Raw genomic sequence first — 21310 nt, forward strand, 5'->3', positions numbered from 1 at the left:
AGGAAGCGCGGAACCCTTTGACACATTATGGAAAAATAATGCAGTTATTAATGCTCCTTTCTTTGTTCTCGTTGATTTTTAGGCTTGGAATGCTGCCAGGCACACAATAAAGTACGTGGCCTTTAACACACACAGGCATGATTCTTTTTTCCTACTCTCAACTGGGAACTGACAAAACTCAGTACATTACAGGTTTATTTCAATTGAAATGTTCACAGCCAGGATCCAGAGACAGGTTTTCTTGTATCTTTAGGTTATTTACAAGCTTGCAAATCCTATCTGCAAATAAGTAAATGGCTTTTAGAAACAGTTAACCCAAGGTATTTTATGGTGAAGCTGCTGTGGTCACTAACAGGTGAAGAACTATTTGCAATGTGGCTGGTGTTACATGTAGTCCTTGAATGTACATTAAAAAGATAAAGTTTCAAGGATTTACTGCCATCCTGGAGGAAAGAATTGATGTTTTAAGTAACTGGATTTGTACAAAGTCTGTAAGACAATCCAAGTAAATCCTCAAATAGATGATTAATTCCTCATTATTTAAATGCCCTTAAATACAAGTGCAGATGCTAACTGCATGGCTTTCTCTTGACAGCTCCTTAGCTATTTCTCATGATCTGCTATTAGGCTGTGACTCTAAAGCCCTGAAAAAGACTGTCTGTGGAAAACCCTTCCAGCTCCTAGAGAGACTAAGTTCTTGCAGCTTATTCTTACACAGTTCTTTCAGAGTCTGACTGATACTGCAGCTATGATTATAGTACACAAACATCTGCCTTATTTGGGAGACCCAGATTAGGTTTTTATTGGGTATCTTCATGAGTGCTTTGAATATCTGATGTCCCACTAAGACATAAGCCTGTATGCACATGCCTAAACCCTTTTTAGAGCTGATACATCCCAATATTCCCTAGCTGTCAGAAAATTTTTGGGTAATCTCATTTTACACTGACAACAAAAGGCATTCATTTTCCTAGACAATATTTATACTTATTATCAGCCTGTCCTTTGGCTAACTAGCTGAGGTTTACTTTAAGCCTTGTGATCCACCATACAGAATTTGGTTTATCATTTATCCTAGTTATAAACCTGAAAAGAGGGGGTGGGTGATGCAGGGGGGGTGGGGGGGAGGGGATGGAGAAAATTTAAAGGATAAAAAACTTGACAACAAACCAAAGCACAATGGAATTGGAAAAGAATTTTAAAGGGTCAGGCTCTATAGCAGAGAGACTTTTTGTCTGTTTATGGAGACACACTAAACTGAATTATTCAGTTTCTTACAAAAAGAAAAGGAATAGACTGTGGGGAAGAGAAAGCAGAATGAAGGCGCAAGAGAGCAAAAAATTCATCCAGCAACAGATGAGAAGAACAGAGGAGAATTGGAAAATGGATGCAGGGGGGAGGAATGGATGATGAGAGAATAGCAGGCCTATTTAAAATGAATTTTTGACCTTATTTTTAAAACATTTATGGATCCCAATTGCCTGTCATGAGATCATTTTCCCTTACAATGCTAGCTTTTCAGTGGCTCTGCACTTTAACTTGATTTATCCCACTTAAAAAAAGTAGATTGTTAGAAATACCCCTTCTATTAGAAATTCTGTCCCATTACAGTGTCAGCTAAAGGCCACTTGTCAATGTCAGCTTTATCAGATAGAAATTTGCTTCATGAGTTCTCAAATACTATTGTGGAGGACAAGACCCAGGGTCCGTTTTTGAGGCTGCTGATTTGCGATGGGATAGTGTCTTCTCAAATTATCCTCTGCATTTCCCAACTTATCTGTATGTTTCATGAGATGGTGGGAAGTGATTACAGCAGCTGCTGTACATTAGAAAGACATCTTATAGGAAAGTTGGCTTAGCTAAAACAGTTGACTGAGAAAAGTAAGGAAAGGACTAATTGAGTCTTAAAAATAGAGACCCAGCATCTCTTTTCCAGCTGCAGCTTCCCTGGTGCCATAACCTCACGCGGGAAGCAAGAAAACTTCTACCAGAAGGTTTTCCCCCTCCTCAGCTGTCTGTTGTCTCTCTAAAGAAAGACAACAGACATCCTGAAGATTAGAGTAAGTTTTTATTTATTTGCAATTATGCAGTTAGTCATCAGCATGTCTCTTCAACTGATAGGTGGAAAAAAATCAGCTGTTGTTCAATCTGTGTTACCACAGTACTGGTGAGGGTCAGCTGCCTGAGGTGGGAATGATGGCATTGCTTAAAAGCTACCTTGAGTTAGCATTCTAGCAAGATGCTTTGAGACATTTTATTTTCTTTTTAATATTTTGATTCTATTTTTGCTCCTTCTTTTCTGTCTTTGTAGATTGCAACATTAGGTATTTTAAGGGTAAAACTACAGGCAGAAGCAGAACTTCCAGCCATGAGTCAAAAGACAGCAAGCTGTGGCTGCAGTATTTTCCAGACTAAAAGACAGTGTCTATGAAAGCACGGCTGGCTGGATCAATGGATGATATTGTTGCAATGAAGAGACCAGAAGTCTTTGAAGTTTATAAACTACTTCCACAAGAAGAACTCTTGCAGCAACAAACTTCAGAGTACTAAAGCCCTCAAGGTAAACTCTGATTTTTGAGCAGACTGCCATTCCTCATAACAAAACTGTTTACAAATATTCTGCACTGGAAGGACAAAAACCAGCAATCCTGGTGCCACTATTAGGAATCATTTAATGATTAAGGTACTTTAAGCACCCTTTCAGGTGCTTTGATTAAGGACAACATGCCTCATGGGAAAAGCAAAGCTTTGGAAATAAGTAATCTCTGGGCATTATACCTAACAGGAAAGGCTTATAGAGGATTACCTAGAAGAAACCTTTGTGAATCTTGTGAAACTACACTGGATCACAAATCTCAACCTCATCTAAGCATTAATAAAGTTTAATCAGTTTCAGATAAGAGGTAGAAATCCTCAGGCTGCTGAAGAGGTAGCACTGACGCAGTCTGAGACCTGTGAGGACACATATCACGACACAGAATTTCAACAGGAAGACATATTTGATGCATATTCTTATTTTAGTTTACAAAAGCAATTCAGAAGAAGAATGACAGGTACATTGACTCACAAATTTGGGTCACAAAATTTAAGGCAGTGGATTAAAGTTAGCTGCTTTAAGGAAAGAATTATTTTGCTGAAGATGACACTTTTGGTAATTGAATAAGAATAATATATACAACAACAGTTTTGGAGTTAATGAACAAATATATATGATAATTTATGTAAAAACACCCCTTTTAACTCTGCATCTCTCTGATTTCAATAAAGTCTACTCTTGCATAGGATTTTTTATACTATAGCAGTCATTGCAGATTTCACTTCAGCATTCACACCAATAGTTTGGAGACATTAAAACCAATGTTAGTTCAAATTTCAGAAGTATATACATTCTTAAGATTTTCACAATTCTGTCTTTTTTTAAACTAAAATTGCATTTTATCAAAACTACATTTTTGAATGCTGGTTGATTAGAATTACCTCAATGGAGACAAAGTCCATATTCAAAACTTCCTCAGGCAGAGCTCTTGAGTACCCATAGACTATGGCTGTTGCATTTATTTAAGAGATTCAAAAATCTGACACTGTTGATTTAATCTCTGTTTTTTCTATAGGACTGGGGTAGATAATATGTCTCTGTGTAGTGTGAGGCCTAGATGTGAAACAGGGAATAGACCATATACACATGTATAGAACAAATACAGTTCTATAATGTTCATAGAATATATTTTAAGAAATTGATGTAGGGGAGCAAATTATTACATTTTTCACTTTAGAAAAGTTACAAAGGCTGTAACGTGGCCAGATTGCTACTGTCCCATATGCAGAAGGAAGGGTAGGACAGACATGACTCTATTTCCTTCCTCTCACTTTGCAGCTAAGCACAGTGAGAGGCTGCTCTTCTAATGCTCTTGTTAACCCAGAGAATCACTGGATGAACAGCCAGAGTACCATAAATTCATCTGAAAAGCCTTGATGTTACCACACATGACAAAGTCTGGCAGTGACTCTCTGTCTTGGGCTTAATGGAGGAAACCTGGGCCCAAATCAGACACAGTGAATGGATGAGTTAATTTTAGCCAAGTTCTCATTATTAACCAAAGAGACGACATTTCTTTGGCATGTTGTCTCTTTGGTGGGCTGGCATTAGGGATTTCTCCATTTCTCCATTTCTATGAAGTCCCTAAATTCACGTTAAACCGATAGAGGATTTATGGAAAACACAAACAAACCAGCACCTTCTGCTACCTCTGAGTGCTGCCAAAGCCCTTAGGATCCCACTGAGGACCTACCCAGCGCTGGTCGTAGTCCGGCAGTGGCGTCCTTCCCTCGTCATCCTCGTAGAAGGGCAAGCCCTCCCGCCGGGCCTGCTGGTACTCCTTCCGCAGCCTCTGGATCCGATCAGCGTTCCCGCCACCTGTGCAGCCGCTGGGGGGAAAAACAGCTGAATGAAACTCCTAACAACGCACATATCTGACACCAGGTACACACAGAGAATTGCCAGACCCGAGACAAAGGGATTGTGTTTGATTTTCCTGATTTGTGTAGTTCCCACTGGCCTCTATCAGCCTTATTTTTGCTTTCTTATATTGACAAAGCTGCTAATTGTGAACTTGATTCCTGTTTTTAAAAAAGGCTGTCCCTGTCCAAAGAACTTAGCAATTCCAGTACAAGACAAGAGACAACAGATGGATGCAGACAGATGGGGGAGCAGAAGAAAACTTTTAACATTCCTGTGAACAGCTATAAATGACTATCATATTTTAATAATAATGATGATGATAAGTTGACAAAAAATGTTTCCTTTTGCTCCCATGCTAAATGTGGAATTTCCCTAAAATTACATATGTTCTAGGTGAAGAATAAACTATTATTCACAGAGAAGCACAAAAAAGTTTTGTCTCATAAAAAAAACACAAACTCCCTTGCAATTATACAAAGAACTCAAACATCAACCATGAAAATCCAGGGTAGGCAAGAGAGATGGGAAAGCACACTATTAAATCTTGACACTACAGTTTTAAAGTGGTAATTAAACAGTAATTCACTTAGTAATCCACAAAGACTCACTTGTATGCAGAACTGCATACACTGCAAACTGCTCTGGTAAATCTGGTGGAGTTGCTTAGTTTATCAAGTTGAACACATGCCTTTCTGTAGGTTTGACCCTAGTGAGCCTTCTAAAACCTTACAGCTGGGCTTGTACAACTGTAGAAGCTCAAGTTATAACTAGGAACTATTAAATAAAATCCTGAAAATGGCTAAGAATTCAAAAAACGTTGTTCATATTTAAAATGAAAAAATTAAAAGTTTCCTGCAGATATTTCCAGCCCTGCTGTAGTAAGCACTGGGGTGAGTACTGAGTGTATAGTTAAGTAGCATTTACTGGCATTCACAGGGAATTATTAATTATACAATTGATTTCTGGCTGCTCCTAAACTCAAACCATTGTTCTTGCAGCACTTCACTGTATATTCACTTAATCTATAACCTTAACTCTGCCTCACCATCAGTGGATTACAGAGACAGAGATTTGTTCACATGAGCACAGACTCAGTGGAGCATCTTGCTACATCACACTCCCCTATGAGTATGCCAGAATCTAGGGAAGCCCTTCATAGGTAGGATTTGCATAGCAAACAGAATTTGAACAGCACACACAAAATATTGGACACTAACCCATCAGTTCAATAATACTTAGTTTCTAGTATGTATCAGCAATCTAGACTGTTTGGAAATTAACTACCAATTTAGAGAAATTCCATGTAGGCTGCAAATGCAACTGAATATGCAGTTAGGATTGGAAATGGTTACTTACAGCATCAGTATTTTCATGTTTCCATGAAAAATCAAAGGACTTCCTTTCCTGAAGCCTAAGTTATCCATCCACTCTATAAAGTCCCAGAGGTTTCAAGCTTCTCTGGCTGACTTACTGAAATCTTCCAGAGCACGAGATTTTTCTCATGATCTGCCAAGACAGTGCAGAAAGCTTGCACAAACTCTGTGGACTACTGATGGAAAAAAATATATATTCCCTCTTCACCTTTATTTCTTCCATAGATAAATGCCTCTGTTCCTTGCAATAATTCTTGTCAAATAGTGAAGAACCATTTCCAGTTTGCAAAACGCTGAAACTGAGGTCTAGCTAATGGAAACTATCACTTAGAACAGTGAAGCCTGGTCCACAGCTCATGAGCACTACAATACCTGTAAAATCCCCTGACATTACTTGTGAATAACGATAAAGTGTTTAATGAGGGCTGCTAACATACAGATAAGGCCCAAAGTATTGTCCCTGTTGCTTTGCCAACAACATAGCCCAAAGCAGCATTACTTAAGAGAGAAACACTGAAATACAGGCAATAGGCCTAGTTTGATTCCAGGCAATCTGGTTTCCTGCAGCTCTCTGCAAACTGTACAGCACCCATCACCAGTGGTCTAACCCACTTTGTACCACCAGGTACTTTGGCTGAAGAGACAATCTGAAAATACCACACACATTGGGTTTTCCCCCCCACCTTTTAAAATTAAATCTGAGACTGATATATTGCAAGACAATCAGAAGCCCGTGCTCCACTGACTGTTGGTCTCCTGTAGATGAACTTCCTTCTGCTCAAACCCTTTGAGCCAGCAAGTGGAAGTGGTGCTGCAGAGTTCAAGCTGATTATATATATTACAAGACAGGGCCTGACAGATTTTGCTTTGGCAAACCTCTGCCACGCAGTATTAAACAACAAACCCTAGCCATGAGAATGAGTAGGAACATTTAAATGAAAGATAGCAGCACATGGAAAGTTATTCATCTGGATTAGTGTGAAAACACAAGCATAATCTCTGTGGAAACAAGCAGCTCCGTGAAGTCTGATTTCCTGTGCCTTTCTCCTGTGGGTTCTCTCGTGTCTGATAACAGTTCACACTGCAGTGCTTCTCCCCAGCATGAGCATTCATCCAGGCCTCTCTAGCAGGCTGCTTATTTGCACTTACTGAAACTCTGTGCTCCAGTATCTCCTGAACATCAAGTCACCAGTCAAGTCTGGTCAAAAAGGGCCAGCAGGTTCAGAATTTGTTAGAAAAGTGAAGCGAACAGGTAGGCAGAGGATTGGTCAGTACCTCCGCTTCATATTTTCAGGATACAGTTAAAGCTCCACAATTTTTTTTCTCCACCGTTTACAGGCACAAATGCAAAAGACATTGGCTTTTGAAAGAGCTGCATTCTAGCTTACCGTGGAAGTTTTACCCACTCCTGAGTAAAGTGAGATAAATATGATGCCCTGTGCAATGCTCATGAAACAGCTCTGAATTTCAACTTGGCTCCTGACAATTATGTGAATATATGAACCACATTCAAACTCACCAGATGAATTCAATCAGCACTGTGCAAATATCGCATACATAATCTATTAGTTTACCCCAAAGAAACTGAAGCATTGAATTCAAACAGAATGAAGTCATCAGTAATAAAAAAAAGAAACTGATAAGGCAATATTAAAAAAAAAAAACAACACAATATTCCAAGATTTGCAGAGAAGATCATACATTGACTGTAAACTATTCTCCCATCTGCCTATAAATACATAATTAAAAAATATTGGTTTGATCAGATAGCAGTTCTCAGACAGGGAAACAGCAGATGAATACCAGTTCAAATGTTTCAGATGCATGACTATTTATACTGTAAAGGAACCTGAGCTTACACAAGAAATATAGAAACAATATTCCAATCAAAGTCAGTGTATATTAAGGGCATTTACTGAAGGTTTTCAGCAAGCCTGGTAAGTACAGCAGACAGATTTCTTTTACAGTAGCTTTACATTTAATGCAGGGCTCTCTCCTTGAGGAGATATAAATATTACAGTCCTCATCATATATACAGTTTTGTGCACGCTTGCTTCCCTGACATGGCTCTAGAGCCACGCTACACATTCTTCAGAGAACCATGCAACCACACTTTTACCACTCTCCCCACCATCACATGTTCTCAGCATCCAAAATTTAATGTAATCACTGACTTCTCTGTGTCACAAGACTGAGAGAACTGTTCACTCAGCATTTTCCAGTTGTTTTCAGAACAATTTCCTGAAATTGTGCTACATGTAAGGAGACTGATTCACAAGCAGCTGACACTGGGAAGTTCTAAAATAATGTCTATGTGTAGGAATGAATCTCTGAGAAACTTCAAAAAGAGTTGTGAAGACTCAGGTGCTGATTTCAAACAATACTAACAAACATGCCCAAAATCCCAAGCCATAAACAAACTTAAGAGAAGTTCAACAGTTCTTCCAGTAAGCTGCACACACTGCAAGGTTGGTTTTTTTTTTGGTTTTTTGTAATAGAAAAAAACCCGACAAACTTATGTGAACATTCAAAAGAGGAAAAAGTACATCCTGTAATAATTCTGTAGTTTTGTTAAACACAGTCCTTATTGGGAGAATAAGGGCTTTTTCTGGCTTGGGAGAAGGAGAAAACCAAGTCTGTGCTATCGTTTGAACCAACACGATCGTTCGAGCCTAGTGGCTGGGGCTGTACCACCAACAGCAAAACAATGGCCAGAACTCACCCTCCCTCCCTGGGCCTGCACCTGCTGGAAGCACCACACAGAGCCCACCTTGCCCACTGCATGTACAAAGGGACAGGCTTCCAAACAGCCTCTCAACCAATACAGCTGGAAGAGACAGTCCAAGACAAAAGGGGAACCATAATGTAGCAGAAACTGAGCTTCCAGCTCTCTGACATTATGTAAAATATGACTGTGAAATTTCACCCCATCACCTCTGAAGAGAGATGAACAAGCACCATAGCTATAATATTATATATGACAGACGTATTGAATAATATTCAATATGACAGACTAGGGTTTTTTTTCCAAAGAATTAGAATACCATAATCAGTATTTAACATGTATGGCTCAGGTTTTAGACAGTAAAATATCCTCTGTGTTCTTCCTCTGAATTGCTAATCTGTATTTCCATCATTCAAGTTCAAATGCCATTTTTTAAATTAGTGACTTCTTACTGCAGCTTTCTTGATAACACAAATTAAAAACAAGTGTTGCACATATGAAGTAAGATGAACCACTTAAAGCTATATATAAACATACATTTAAAGAGGCAATAAACATTTTGTTTCCAGTGGTTTTCTTAAACACATTAATATTGCACAGGGCTTTTTTGCCAGCCACTTCTTTCAAACACTGATTTCACCCAGCTGGCTGTCAGTCCCCTAAGCAAACAACTGGTGCTTCCAAGTTAAAATAAAACAAGCAAACAAAAAAGAAGAAAAAGAAAAATTATTCTTTTAAAAAACAAATCCAAGACAAAACGTGATTCACAGACTCTAGAGAATGGACAATCTTCCATTCATGATCTGCTAAATAACAAAACTAATTTTACATACTAAAAGGAACACAGTGGTCTACAAAGATACACAGTATAAGGGCGTCCAACAGAGCATGTAAGAGTATCTATCTTTCACTTAAGATAAAACTTCCATTTTGAAGTTATAACAAATAAATATTTGAGTAAGTTTCTCTTTCAGTTCCAGCCCTTGCATTTCTACCCTGTATGAAGATATTTTTGCAACCTCAATTATAAGAAGGAATAAAAAGAATAGTGGGAAGTGATAAAAAGAAAATCAATGGTAAGAACATAATTCTACTGTAATTCAGCTTTCATCTTTGTGACCACCAAGAGAAAGAGATTTTAGAAAGATATGAACATTTGCTCTTTTCATATGCACTTGAGTAAGGAAATGGTATTGCAAGGAAAGACGTGTCAGAAATGCCTTGCTGACATCCCTGATGTTGCCTTGCAGGTTCAGGAACCACCTGTGATATTCAGCCAAAGCCAGCCCGGGTTTTGGTACACACACCTCACACTGAGGACCCAAGTTAGGAATGACACCTTTCTAGGAATTGGAACTGTGCACATGGCTTCATTGGTTTCCACAACGCATTAGATGGATGTGTTTCTCTGTAGGTACATAAATACATATAAAGAATCATAAACAAACTGCAGAAAAACAAATTACACTGAAGAAGCCATTTACACTTAGTTGAACCTGTATATTAAAGTCCCCAAATTTTAATCTGTTTTACAATATTTTAAAAACTCATAACTGTGCTTCAGTGAAACACATGCTGTCACCTTTCAATTCTTTAGGTGAACATAAAAGCAGTACAACCACTTCTGCCCAAAAGGTCAAAGCCTCCTAGGGCAGCACATGACTACCATTTGTCTGGAGGTAAATTGAGTCCTATTGACCCTGTAACATCACTACTGACCTCTTGACATTAGGAGCTTAGTGGAAAGAGAGAAGATGATATTCTCAGGTTCCTACAGACTCATTAGGAAGAAAGAAGGGAAGAGAACCTTGCATGATATGAATTAGCAATGTCATTAACCTTCTCTTTCCCCAAATAGCTCACAATATGTTTACAGAAGCCTCAAAAGAACCATTTGAAGATTGAGACCAACAGATTTGTATCACTTTCAGTTTTTCCAAACTGTTTATAAAATATCTCTCAGTGGCTTGACACAAGGCAACCTTTTATGTTTCCCTTCCTTCGCATGACATACAACACCTTTTCCTGTTTGTCATGGCAGACAGCCTAGATATTCAAATGAGCATCATCTTTTCAAACCCGCCACTTCTCATCTCCATTACTCTCCTTTATAACTTATAGTTGACTACAACTGGACAGGAATAATGGGAGGTATAGCCTAATTTGTTGTTTTATGGAAACAAAATTGGCACACTGAAGTTTAACTTCACTGTAAGCTGATATGGTATATGCTACTCTAACAGAAACCTTATTTGCAATCAAGTAGAAAGGAAAGAGAAAAAGGCAGACATTTTCTTGTTTGTAGCCAGATTGTCATCTTTATTTCGGAGAAAGGTAATTTTTTCCTTTTCTCTGCTCAATGTATTGTGCCTCATCAAAGAAGGCAATCACCAGATCTTAACTAATAATAAAAAAAGATGCCTTTCCAGTTTGGCTTGGTTAATGGCAATGTCTGTTTCTGGCATGGGACCAGTTTACTGCTGTCTTGTTGATGTGAGATGTGCACTTGTCTCTGAAGGGCTAGGAAAGCAGGGAGATTAGGGACTCGGCTGCTGACAACAACCAAACTCTCTATAAACAACACACAATGAAAATAATGAAAAACAGATTTTCCTGGTATTTTCAGTAGCCTCTAGACAATGCAACAGTTTCTGGTTTCTTCACTAAAGATGATATCAATTATGCCTTTTATCCACCATGCAGAAGTCACGTGTGAGGCATAATTGAAGGCCTTCTCTCCAAGGTAATTTCATCTGGATTTACGCGGCAAAGTGCCTTTTTTGGCACTCTGTATTACAACACAGCTTGGGAGGGGGTATTTTACTTTACTGATGTAAAGCAGCTGGCATATTTACAATGGATAGGTCAAATCAACACAGAGCAGATTTTCAGCCCTCCAAACTCCATTTACAGCAGCTTTAACAATCCAACAAAGCAAATGCTGAATGCTAAACTCCAGTGTAGAAAAGTAACTCTATTTCTTAAAGACTATCACACCTGCCTGGAACTGGCAGCTAGGTTTTTTTCACTTACAGGCTATTGCTTTTTGCACTACTGTTTATTAAACTTATCACTAAAGCTGAAATAATAACTACTTTACAAACTTCCAATGAATTAGCCATTCATGAGTCCCTCAGGAATTCTCTTTACCATACACAAAGCAAAAGCAGGAGGGAGAGAAGGTGACTATTCAGTGCAGCCTTAATTTCTGCACTCCCTTGTGAGAGAAGAATTGAGGATCTAAGAATTCCCTCACAGTAGATGCTGCTGCCCATGTTCCAAAACATACCTTGTTGAAAATTTCAAAGCCCAGAGTAACCATCTATTTTCTCTCAGAAATTACTTCTCCGAGTTTCACACTAGAGACTGTATCATCTGCTCTTTGTTACATACGTGCCAATCTATGCCACTGGCAGAGTGGCAGCAACTAATCCTCTATGTGGTTTGCTTTTTTAATACCTGGCTTAGCTAGAGAGGAGGTAGGCAACTCGACCTCAACTAAAAAACAAGTTCTCTGTGTCTGTAATTCTGTGGCGGATATAACTTACATTTTAAAAATGGAAAAGAATTTACATCATGTGCAAAGCATCAGGGTAAAGCACAGCTCTCAGAGCCAAAACACATCCTTACTATAAAGTTGGATTTTTTGGGGGTACTTTTAATAAATGGTCACTACAATAACAACATTAATCCAGTGTTAGAATTTTTACAGGAAAAAAAAATACAAATGTAATTTATCTTTTTTAACTGTCAGCCACATTTCTAACGCTTTCAAATCTGCAGCTTCCAGCGGCCTTTTGTCTTTCTGCCATGGCAGGACTATCTTGGACAGCTGTAAGAGCTTTGTAAGCTATCTTTCTCAAAATCCATTAGCTAATTCAAGGAACCTAATTAGAGCTGCCATTTTGATGGAGCATATTGAATGCTCTGTATAAACTAGTAACACCATCAATGTTTATTAAAAATTGCAAGAACCAAAGCTCTCTGTTCCATATAAATATTAATGGACAGATACACAATATTTATTGAAATATAGACGGCATTATGAGCACAGAAATGCACACAGGTATACTTACAACCCCGTGTGATGCATTGATTCCCAAAGGCTGAAGTATGGAAGCAAAACCTAGGGACAATTTTACACAAACTGTTGAAAATTGACCAGCTTCCATTTACACTGTCCTTATGTGCATTAAGGGAAGCAAAGCACACTAAAGATGATTTGTTTCTTGTGTTTTTTCTGAGTAGTGTGCTGACAATTTGGAGTGCATTTTGAGCTTACCTCAAGAATGCACTCCAGCTGGAACCATTTTATAGCTCCTCTTAAACCAGCCACTCCAATCACTGTACTTTGTAGACATTTACACATACTCCAGTACTATACTGTTTAAGGGTATCCAAAGATTCAAAGGGAATTTGCTCTGTAGAATTAAAACTCAAATTTTGCTGTAGACAGCAACAAAGTCGGTGAAAGGAGCCAGACATCTGGAGCAGTGCTTTCCTACTTTCTGCTGTGTAAAAGCCCAACCATAATGAAAAACCAGCTTGCAGACAATGATACAACCCATGAAATACTGACCATTCTAAGAATATATCGGGACCTAATTACGTTAGGCTGTACAAGCATATGCCTTTGGCTGCAGAAAACCTCATATGTTACCATTTCAATCTGACGTTCACTTTCATATGCATCTAACAGTGCCTGGATTCTATTTATATGCACAACTAAATATACGTGCATAGAAAAATCATCAGATTTGCTACAGAAAGACAGCAGATGCTCTTATTAAGCCACTGGCACATGCAAGGTGAAGCGTGTAAGCCTTACACAGAAAGCACTTAATGCTCCAACTACAAGCTAAGGAAAAGCAAAGACAACAAGTGAAAATTTTTCTAGCTCATTTTGCTAGATGTGAGTGCAAGGCACAGCAAAGCAGAAGCACTGCTGGGCGTGCTTGAATGACTCTTTTAACACACGGGGCTTCTTGCAGAGGCGTATAATCCATACACACTCTTCAGAACATCCTAACTCCAGTGCCATGATCTGAAGTTCGCTTATTCAGAATATATACTAAAATGACACATGAAACATTTAACAGATGTGCAAAAGAAACAGGCATAGTTATATTTTCTACACCGTAATAGTGCAAAGGGCTAAAAATTGTATGACAATCTCACCATGGGGACAGCCCTGAAGGCAAATGCATTTTGGTTCTCTGATAGGGCAGTATTTCCAAACTACAACTGAGATTTGAGCAGTTTCACAGGAACACACTCAAAAATCAAAACATCAGTTACCACTGACTTCTCTCTGGAATTATATATGGCAAATTTAGCTTGTGGTTATTGCTCAACAAAAACCCTGACAGATGCTGAAGTGATAGATGGATTTTTGCAAAGTTCTGCTGCCTCCAAGGCCACCCTATCTACCCTTCCAGCAGCCTTCCCCCTTGGGCACTTCCCTCAGTGCAGCTGGGTCCTGGGACCACTGTTTTTTCATTTGCATTCACAGACTGGGGAGCACACATTTCTTCAACACACTTCCATCACAAGCCCTGCATAAATAGACTTGAACTCTTTATAAGCCAAACTGCATTTTGGAGAAGTATTTCTGAACTTGGGGGCCTCAAGTTAGCAGTGCAACCTTATTGCTTTGCATTATGCAGGCCATGGAAGCTCCTGGACTTACTGATGTACATTGTTTTTCTAGCTCCTTCTTGCAGCTGCAACTCCACTGCACTTCTGATAGGAAATTACTCTTGCTTTTCCACTTGGAGGACAGAGGTGTTTAAGACTGAAGGTAAGCCCTACTCCTTTTCAGTAATTGCTTTGAAAAATGCTAAATTCAAATGTAAAAAATTGAATAATGGAATCTTCAGACTCTACAGAACAATTTTTTGGCATACCTTGCCTGGAAAAGGAAGATCAAACCTATCTCTCTGTGTTTGGCTGGGAGTCTCGGAAATGCTGGAGCAAGTGTTCTGGTTCGGGCTCACCTCTGCCTCTACAGAATGATTCTCATCTACTTTCACCTGCCATGTCTAGAGACACACTTTACCAATCCTTTCCCAGCTGTTTTTGTCTTGCTGCCTCAATTCTCTGCTCTCATCCTGATGCTTGGGAGTCTTTCCCTTCCTTATCTTTCAGCCACGGATGCCAATTTCCTCCACCCATTACTGGCTTCCCATACATGCAAATCTCTGTCCCACAGGCAGCTGTAGTACAGAAACACCTCCCCTGATGCACCTAGGTCAGCATGTCCCCTTCCAGCACTCCTTGAGACACATCTCCCAGAAGCACCTCCCAAAGCAGCTGCCAGTGAGGATGGGGCTGCAGGTGGCATGGGACATCCAACAGCACCTCTTCCTTTTGGCACTGGTTCAGATGAGGTGCTCATGTCTGACACACCAACAGAGCATCAAACCTGCAGTACTGGTACACTTCTCTTTACTCTGAAGCATCCACAAATTGTCCACAACTATGGCCTGGCCCAGCACTCCCCTTTATTCTCCCCATCCTCTAGCTGCTCCAGCCTCTCCTCTGTTCCGATTCTTGTCCAATCCCCCATGGCATTTTTTAGGGCATTCAAAGCAGCTCACCCTTTTCCTCCCTGGAAGCAGGTGGGTGTTATGGCCTGAGAACACTGATCATCACTGAACACCCTGTTTACCTCACCCTTCATTCCTGCAGCCGGAGTCTATCTGGTTCCTGCAGCCAGAACCTGCTACTGGAAAAACATGTATCGGCTCTGGCAGCTCAGGACAAGCACTTTTGGTGAATTAGCAGCCAAGTTTCTATCATGTGTGTGGGAAGTACTCTAAATCTTATAACTTAGTCAAATTGTCACTGTTCAAGGGGTGGCAAAAGCCACAGTCTGGTGTAAGACTAGGCTGTGTTCCCTTCCAAAATGAAAAGACCCCATTCCAGCATATGGAAAGACTACAGAGTCATGTTGGAAGAATATATGCTGCTGCTTTTTACTTTTTTTTGCACAGACAAAACAATCTCTTGTCATCTTCTCCTTCCAGCTACACCCCTTGCCCCCCAAAAAACCCAGCTGTTATCTGATTCCATTAAAATTCAGCTTCAGCACACTTCCTACATAGACAGTTTCAACCCAAATGGACGAAGATTGGTTATCAACACGTGGAAATACAGTTTTCCAATGGAAGTCAGGCCAGCAGCTCCCCAGGCACAAGTGGCACAGCCTGTTTCCATGGCTGTCCCCCTCCCTGCCCTATAGGACTGCATTCTCCCTGGTCCAGCAGGTTGCTCCTGGCATCTGTGGGATGAGCACTCCTTAACAACAACTGCAACACCTCTGCGGGTACAGCCTGGTACACACACAGTACTCCTGCATGTGCTCCAGATTAAGCTGTAGTGAGCTTAATGAGAGACTTAATTGATGAGTGCTACTTCCTTCACTTGTCCATTAAGATAAGTACAGCACATGGACATTTCAACCCATCAAAGAAGAGAAAATGCATTAATTTTGGTTTTCTTAAAGCTGTTAATAAATCTGACACTGTCTGGCAGTTTTCTTCATTTCCTACCATTTGACAGATACTGTGATCACAAGTTACAGAAGATGTTTTTCCTCTGAAATTATCACTCTGGTAATACAAGCCAGAAGGAAACTTTATCAAGATACCAAGAAGCTGGGTATTGGTTTATTTTTAACTTTATGTGGCTGGTTTGTGAATATCTCAATGTGATAAAAAAATAAATTCCATCCGGTACTATTAAAAATCATACACACACACAGAGACACATTACAAATGGCTGTATTACAGCAAATAATCACACTGTGTATTTATCAGTAAAAGCCAGTATTCCTCTCATATAATCAGCCTGGCTCTACTTAGACCCCTTTACTGTAAGAGCTCCTGCAACTGTTTTCTTCCTCTTTCTCTCTCACAAATTGACATTTGTATAGAATCAAGAAAAATCTTCCTTAATAATTTTTCCTTACTAATGGCTTTTTTTGGTATGTGTATTTGAGAGGAGGGAAGGCAAAGGGCAGGAAAAAGGAGCTTTAAGTGCTCTGCAAATTATCCTCCTGAATCTGGGCCTCATAAATCCTATCAAATGTTATATTTCATCAATAGGCTGGAAAAGCTTTTTTCTCTGCAATGATGAAGCCTGGGTTTAAAATTTATGGTTTCATTTTAGAAATGGACTATAAAAAGAGTCTGACTTGGCTGTCCATCAACTGTAGCTGACATTAGCAAGTTAGGTGTGGACTTTCAAAGTGTGATATGTATTTTTTATTTATTATAGAGGTATATACATATATATACATATATGAGGACATGTATATTACTGTGGGTTTGTGCATGCATAAATACACAGCTGAATTTAAAAAAAAAATTGTCTTAAACCCACATTTTCTTTCAATGCAAGAGGATCTGAGATATTCAGCAGATTAGATTGCAAAGTGATAAAAGTGTCCAGAACAGAGTTGGCTCAAGGACCTGCAGCAACACAAGCAAATTGCATTTTGCTGCACAAATGATCAAGATAAAGTAGTTTAATTTGTTCTCATTCATGGGGTGGCAAAATGCAATTCAGCAACGGCAGAGTAATGCTCATAGGGAGGCAGGGAAGATTCCAACAGGCTGTGAGGAGAAAAGGGGAGGAGAGCAGGCAAGGACCAAAAGATTTTAGGCAGGGGAAGACAATTAGCAAAAGACTGATAAATTGGGGAAGAGTGGGTGCAGAGCTTCTGCACCTGTTGGGCCTGAAAAGGGTGGAAAGGAGACAGCTTGCCCCATCTCCATGCAACTCTTTACCTCTACTGCCTTTCTCCTCTTTTTCCAAGCTCTGGAAACAATTCTGACTCCCTAAAGAGCTGCTCCTACTTGCTTTCCTGCATTGCCGGAGGTAGGAGAGCACTGGATTATGGCTCCTATTCCTGTTGCTGCCACCACTGACAGGAGCCATGTGGGTGCCACAGCTGTCCTCTACAAGCCCAAAAGTTTCCTCTGGCAGCCACAACAGCATTTTCCTCAGATGGAGGAGGTGCAATCTGTGCATGCTGCCGAAACACCCACTCCTCTCTTCCCTTACCCTCAGAGCTGGAGGCCTGTGGTCAGCGATTATTACTTAGTTCCACCTATGCTGAAAGGCAACCCTAAAGACAACATCTCTAATAGAAGCATTACTGCTCCCCAGAATCCTCATACTTGTAAAATGAAACCACATTTAAAATAAAAGTCAGATAAATAAAGCGACATAACTGAAGTTGGAGAAAGTGAAGTTCCCTTCTGAATGTAGGGGAGCCCATTTCCCTCCATCAGCTACTAAAAAATGTCATTTTGTAACTCAAAGAATTAATGATGGATTATGTGAAAACAGCAAATCAGATCATGCTGTTGAGGCATTATATGAAGTAAACAGAAGAGCAGTTAATCTAAATCACATGTGGGATGGTTATTATTGTGTGCTGCCATCATTGCTGCTGAGTCTGGCTGTAATATTGGTTTTGGTGGCAACACATGGAAAAACCTGAACGTCCTGTTCCTCATTATAAAACGAGGAGAAATCTCACTCTGGGGAACATGGTCAAAGCTGACGAGTGAGCACTGCAGAAAAGGCTGGGCAGAGGCTGTGGTTAATAGCAAATGTACTCTGAGTCAACACTAGCAGAGCAGATACCATCTTCCACCACCTCTATTTTGTAACATGAACAAGAGAAATAAACAAAAGAACCCATCACCCTGCTCAGGACACTTGTATAGGGTGGCTTCAGATCACTGTTGAACTCCCTGCTGAGAGGACACTTGGCAGGGCTCCTGTCAGCAGCACAGCCAGGGCCAGCGGGTGGAGGCTCTGCAGGGCAGGGCTCAGCTCAGCTCCTGCTGCAGGGACCTGCCCTGCTTACCCTGCACAGGAGGCACAGGGCAGGGACAATCACTGACCTGCTGCTATCCAGCACGGAGGGGAAGTATCACCCATCTGCATTCTGCAAATCAGAATGTGCTCGGCTTCTAGCGCTAAGTTTTCACTGGAAATACACAAAATACACTGTTCTTTCACCAATTTGTGGAAGTGAGAGGACATGACATTGCCTCTATTTCCAAAAAAAGGTATTTGTGTTAGGAAAGGGTAACTTTATGAAGCCTTGCTCTACAGATGTCCTGCCTCTGGAATTGCACATTTTCTACTGAAAGGTGGTATACAGCAGCATCACATCACACAAGCATAAGTTACGTAGAAACAAGAAAATCTTGAACTCTTTCAGATTCATACAAGTTAACCTAATTTAACAAAGACATTCAGGACACTAAAGCAATACTTACATGGCAGCATTTTAAAGCACAAATTCCCTCATCCCACCACAGATCTAGAATATTTCTAGCAGTAAATTATTTCCATGGTTTCCCTGCATGTATCTCCTTGAAGATAACCAAGAAATTCAACTTTCCCTGAAACTCTTGAAATTTTTCCAACCCAAGTTTATTCTTCTGCACAGATAAATATTTCCACCATTCTATAAGAGAACATCCTGTCACTGTTCAAATCCTTATTTTTTTCTCTTCTAAAATATTTTAATCTGCTTTTCCCCTCCCCCCAAAGGATGTTTTGTTTATTTTTGTTATTCTTTCTTCTTTCCCTGTCTCCATTATTTCCTCACCTCTTCCCTGAGATTCCAGGGGTTTTAATTTTTTTTTAATATATATTTTTTTTCCTTGAGCTCTTGTGAAACCCTGACCTGCTTACAGAGGGCAACTCACAGAGCTTAAGGGCTAATGTTTTACCCCCTACTCACCATTGCGGATCTGGCTGCAGTCATCAGTAACTAGAATTCATCATCATCAATGGATTTTCAGTGACAGGCACTGTATTTGCTCAGATAATGGCCCCATATATTGCCTTTGAAATGAGGGTGTGACCACTACTTAGGATATTCTCAGGAGTCAGTAAATGGCATTGCTGCTGGTCATGTTTGCTTCATGTTTTGAAAGCAGAGCTGCAGAAAAGCAAGCTTTGAAGTTTTGGGGTGCTTTGGATGGTACAGTGCTCTCAGGATATACCAATGTTAACCAAAACACATCACCCTGGGACTGGAGCAGGCCACTGGCCAGCTGGTTTGACTGCAGGGGAAGAACCCGCAGAGGCTGCCTCTGAAACTGTCCTTGCAATAGGAACAGATGTATAATCCATAGACAGTCCTGTGCCCATGCACAGCAGAGCAATGGAATCAGTAAAAGCAGGTGGGGGAGCACAAGATAATATGGAAACAACACAGGTCCAAAGGATGCCTGACAATGATACTTGATGTTTTAGGAAGGAAGCAAACATAACATGCCCACACAGGCTGCGAAGAAAAATCCAGAGTCCGTGAGGCCTCAATGCTGTTTAAAGTCACTGTGGACAGAATATACACTTCTTTATGAAGAAGAACTAACAACCTGATAGAGCTATTGGACAATAGGACCAAGCTGCTTTGGTGTCAGGTAACTAACTGTAAAGAGTATGCACTGAACACCTGTGAGATGCAGCCTGCAAAATTACTATTTCTGGTGTGGGATAAACATCCCTTCACTTCCCTAGTTGTCAACTTTATAAGCTTGCCAACCATCACAAATGGGGATCACAGCCTCCATTCCTGAAGCAGGAATAGTTGGGTATGCTGAATCAAGTTCAGGTCTGTACACGTGTCCCACCAAGAGAGAGGAAAGCAAGCTAGCCCAATGAAAGAAAGAGTGCTTCCATCTGTTGCATTTTTCCTGCAATGAGCAAAGTTAAAACCCCATGGATGTGTCCTATCTCTAACTTAAGCACATTCACCATAAGATTTTTCCTTCCCTCATTTTTCTGCATTCAAGTATGTCCTCCACTAATGAACCAAACTACCCTTTTTCCTCCCCATTAATTCACTGCTCCCCATGGGATAGCCACTAAATTTGATTCATGAATACAGTACATTTACAGGCAAAACTGGGAACACAGAAACCCCCTCCCCATCACATCTCTCTTCAAGAGGGAGTTTGAGACACATCAAACAAAGAAGCCTCAAATCTTCTGGCATACAGCTTAGAAATAGGAATGTAATTTCCATTCTGTATCTCTTGCTTCATTACAGAAGATATGGTTCCTAAAACAGGCAATTTGCTTTGGCCAGTAATGTTTAAGGTGCTAGCTTTCAGTTTTGTTTTTCTGTAGATTCCACACTGCAGCAGGCAGCTTCCCTCCCTCCAGTCCTGCCCCCCAAACCCAGCTGCAGAGTGAAGATATCTAAAGGATTCAGGCAGCTGCAGAAATTGCAGGACTCCGGCTCTTGGGCCTCATCTGTGTTTCACTCCTTTCACATCCATCTGGATTTGACAAAGTCATGCTTATCAGTTAGATCAGCAACAGATAGTCTCCTATCTGTGTTGTGGGGCAGAATTAGGTCAGAAGAGCATTCTGCCAGCTTGTGTTTTGCTGTTTAATCTGGCATAAGTAGTTGTGGAGACAGCAATAAAGAACATCTCATCACACAAACCACATTCTTCACCCCCTAATCCTGGTCAATTTTCCGACTTTGTGAGGAAAATGCCATAAAAATCACACACTACTGCTATTTAACTGCCTATTCCAAGAGCATAAATTTTTGAGAATGCAAGTGAGGCCAGGAGGCAAGTTTATTTTATGAAAATATATCACGTGCAAAGGCAAATGGAATGTTATAAAAATAAAGTCTGAAGAATGGTAGTTCTTAAGTTTTAAGTTGTCTTCTTCTGTGATGCCATAGCTGGGTCTTCCAGC

General features: G+C 40.2%; 1 protein-coding gene across 2 annotated transcripts in view; it reads right to left on the minus strand.

Annotated features, from left to right (window-relative positions):
• Positions 1-21310, minus strand: part of PARD3B (par-3 family cell polarity regulator beta) — a 394093-nt gene that overhangs the window by 47052 nt on the left and 325731 nt on the right. For both annotated transcript variants that reach the window (XM_066553233.1, XM_066553232.1), the window contains one exon: positions 4290-4425. In XM_066553233.1, the coding sequence (XP_066409330.1) occupies positions 4290-4425 (136 nt within the window). The remainder of the gene's footprint in view (positions 1-4289; positions 4426-21310) is intronic.

This window comes from Molothrus aeneus, chromosome 7, assembly GCF_037042795.1.
Source record: "Molothrus aeneus isolate 106 chromosome 7, BPBGC_Maene_1.0, whole genome shotgun sequence".
Classification (NCBI taxonomy): domain Eukaryota; kingdom Metazoa; phylum Chordata; class Aves; order Passeriformes; family Icteridae; genus Molothrus; species Molothrus aeneus.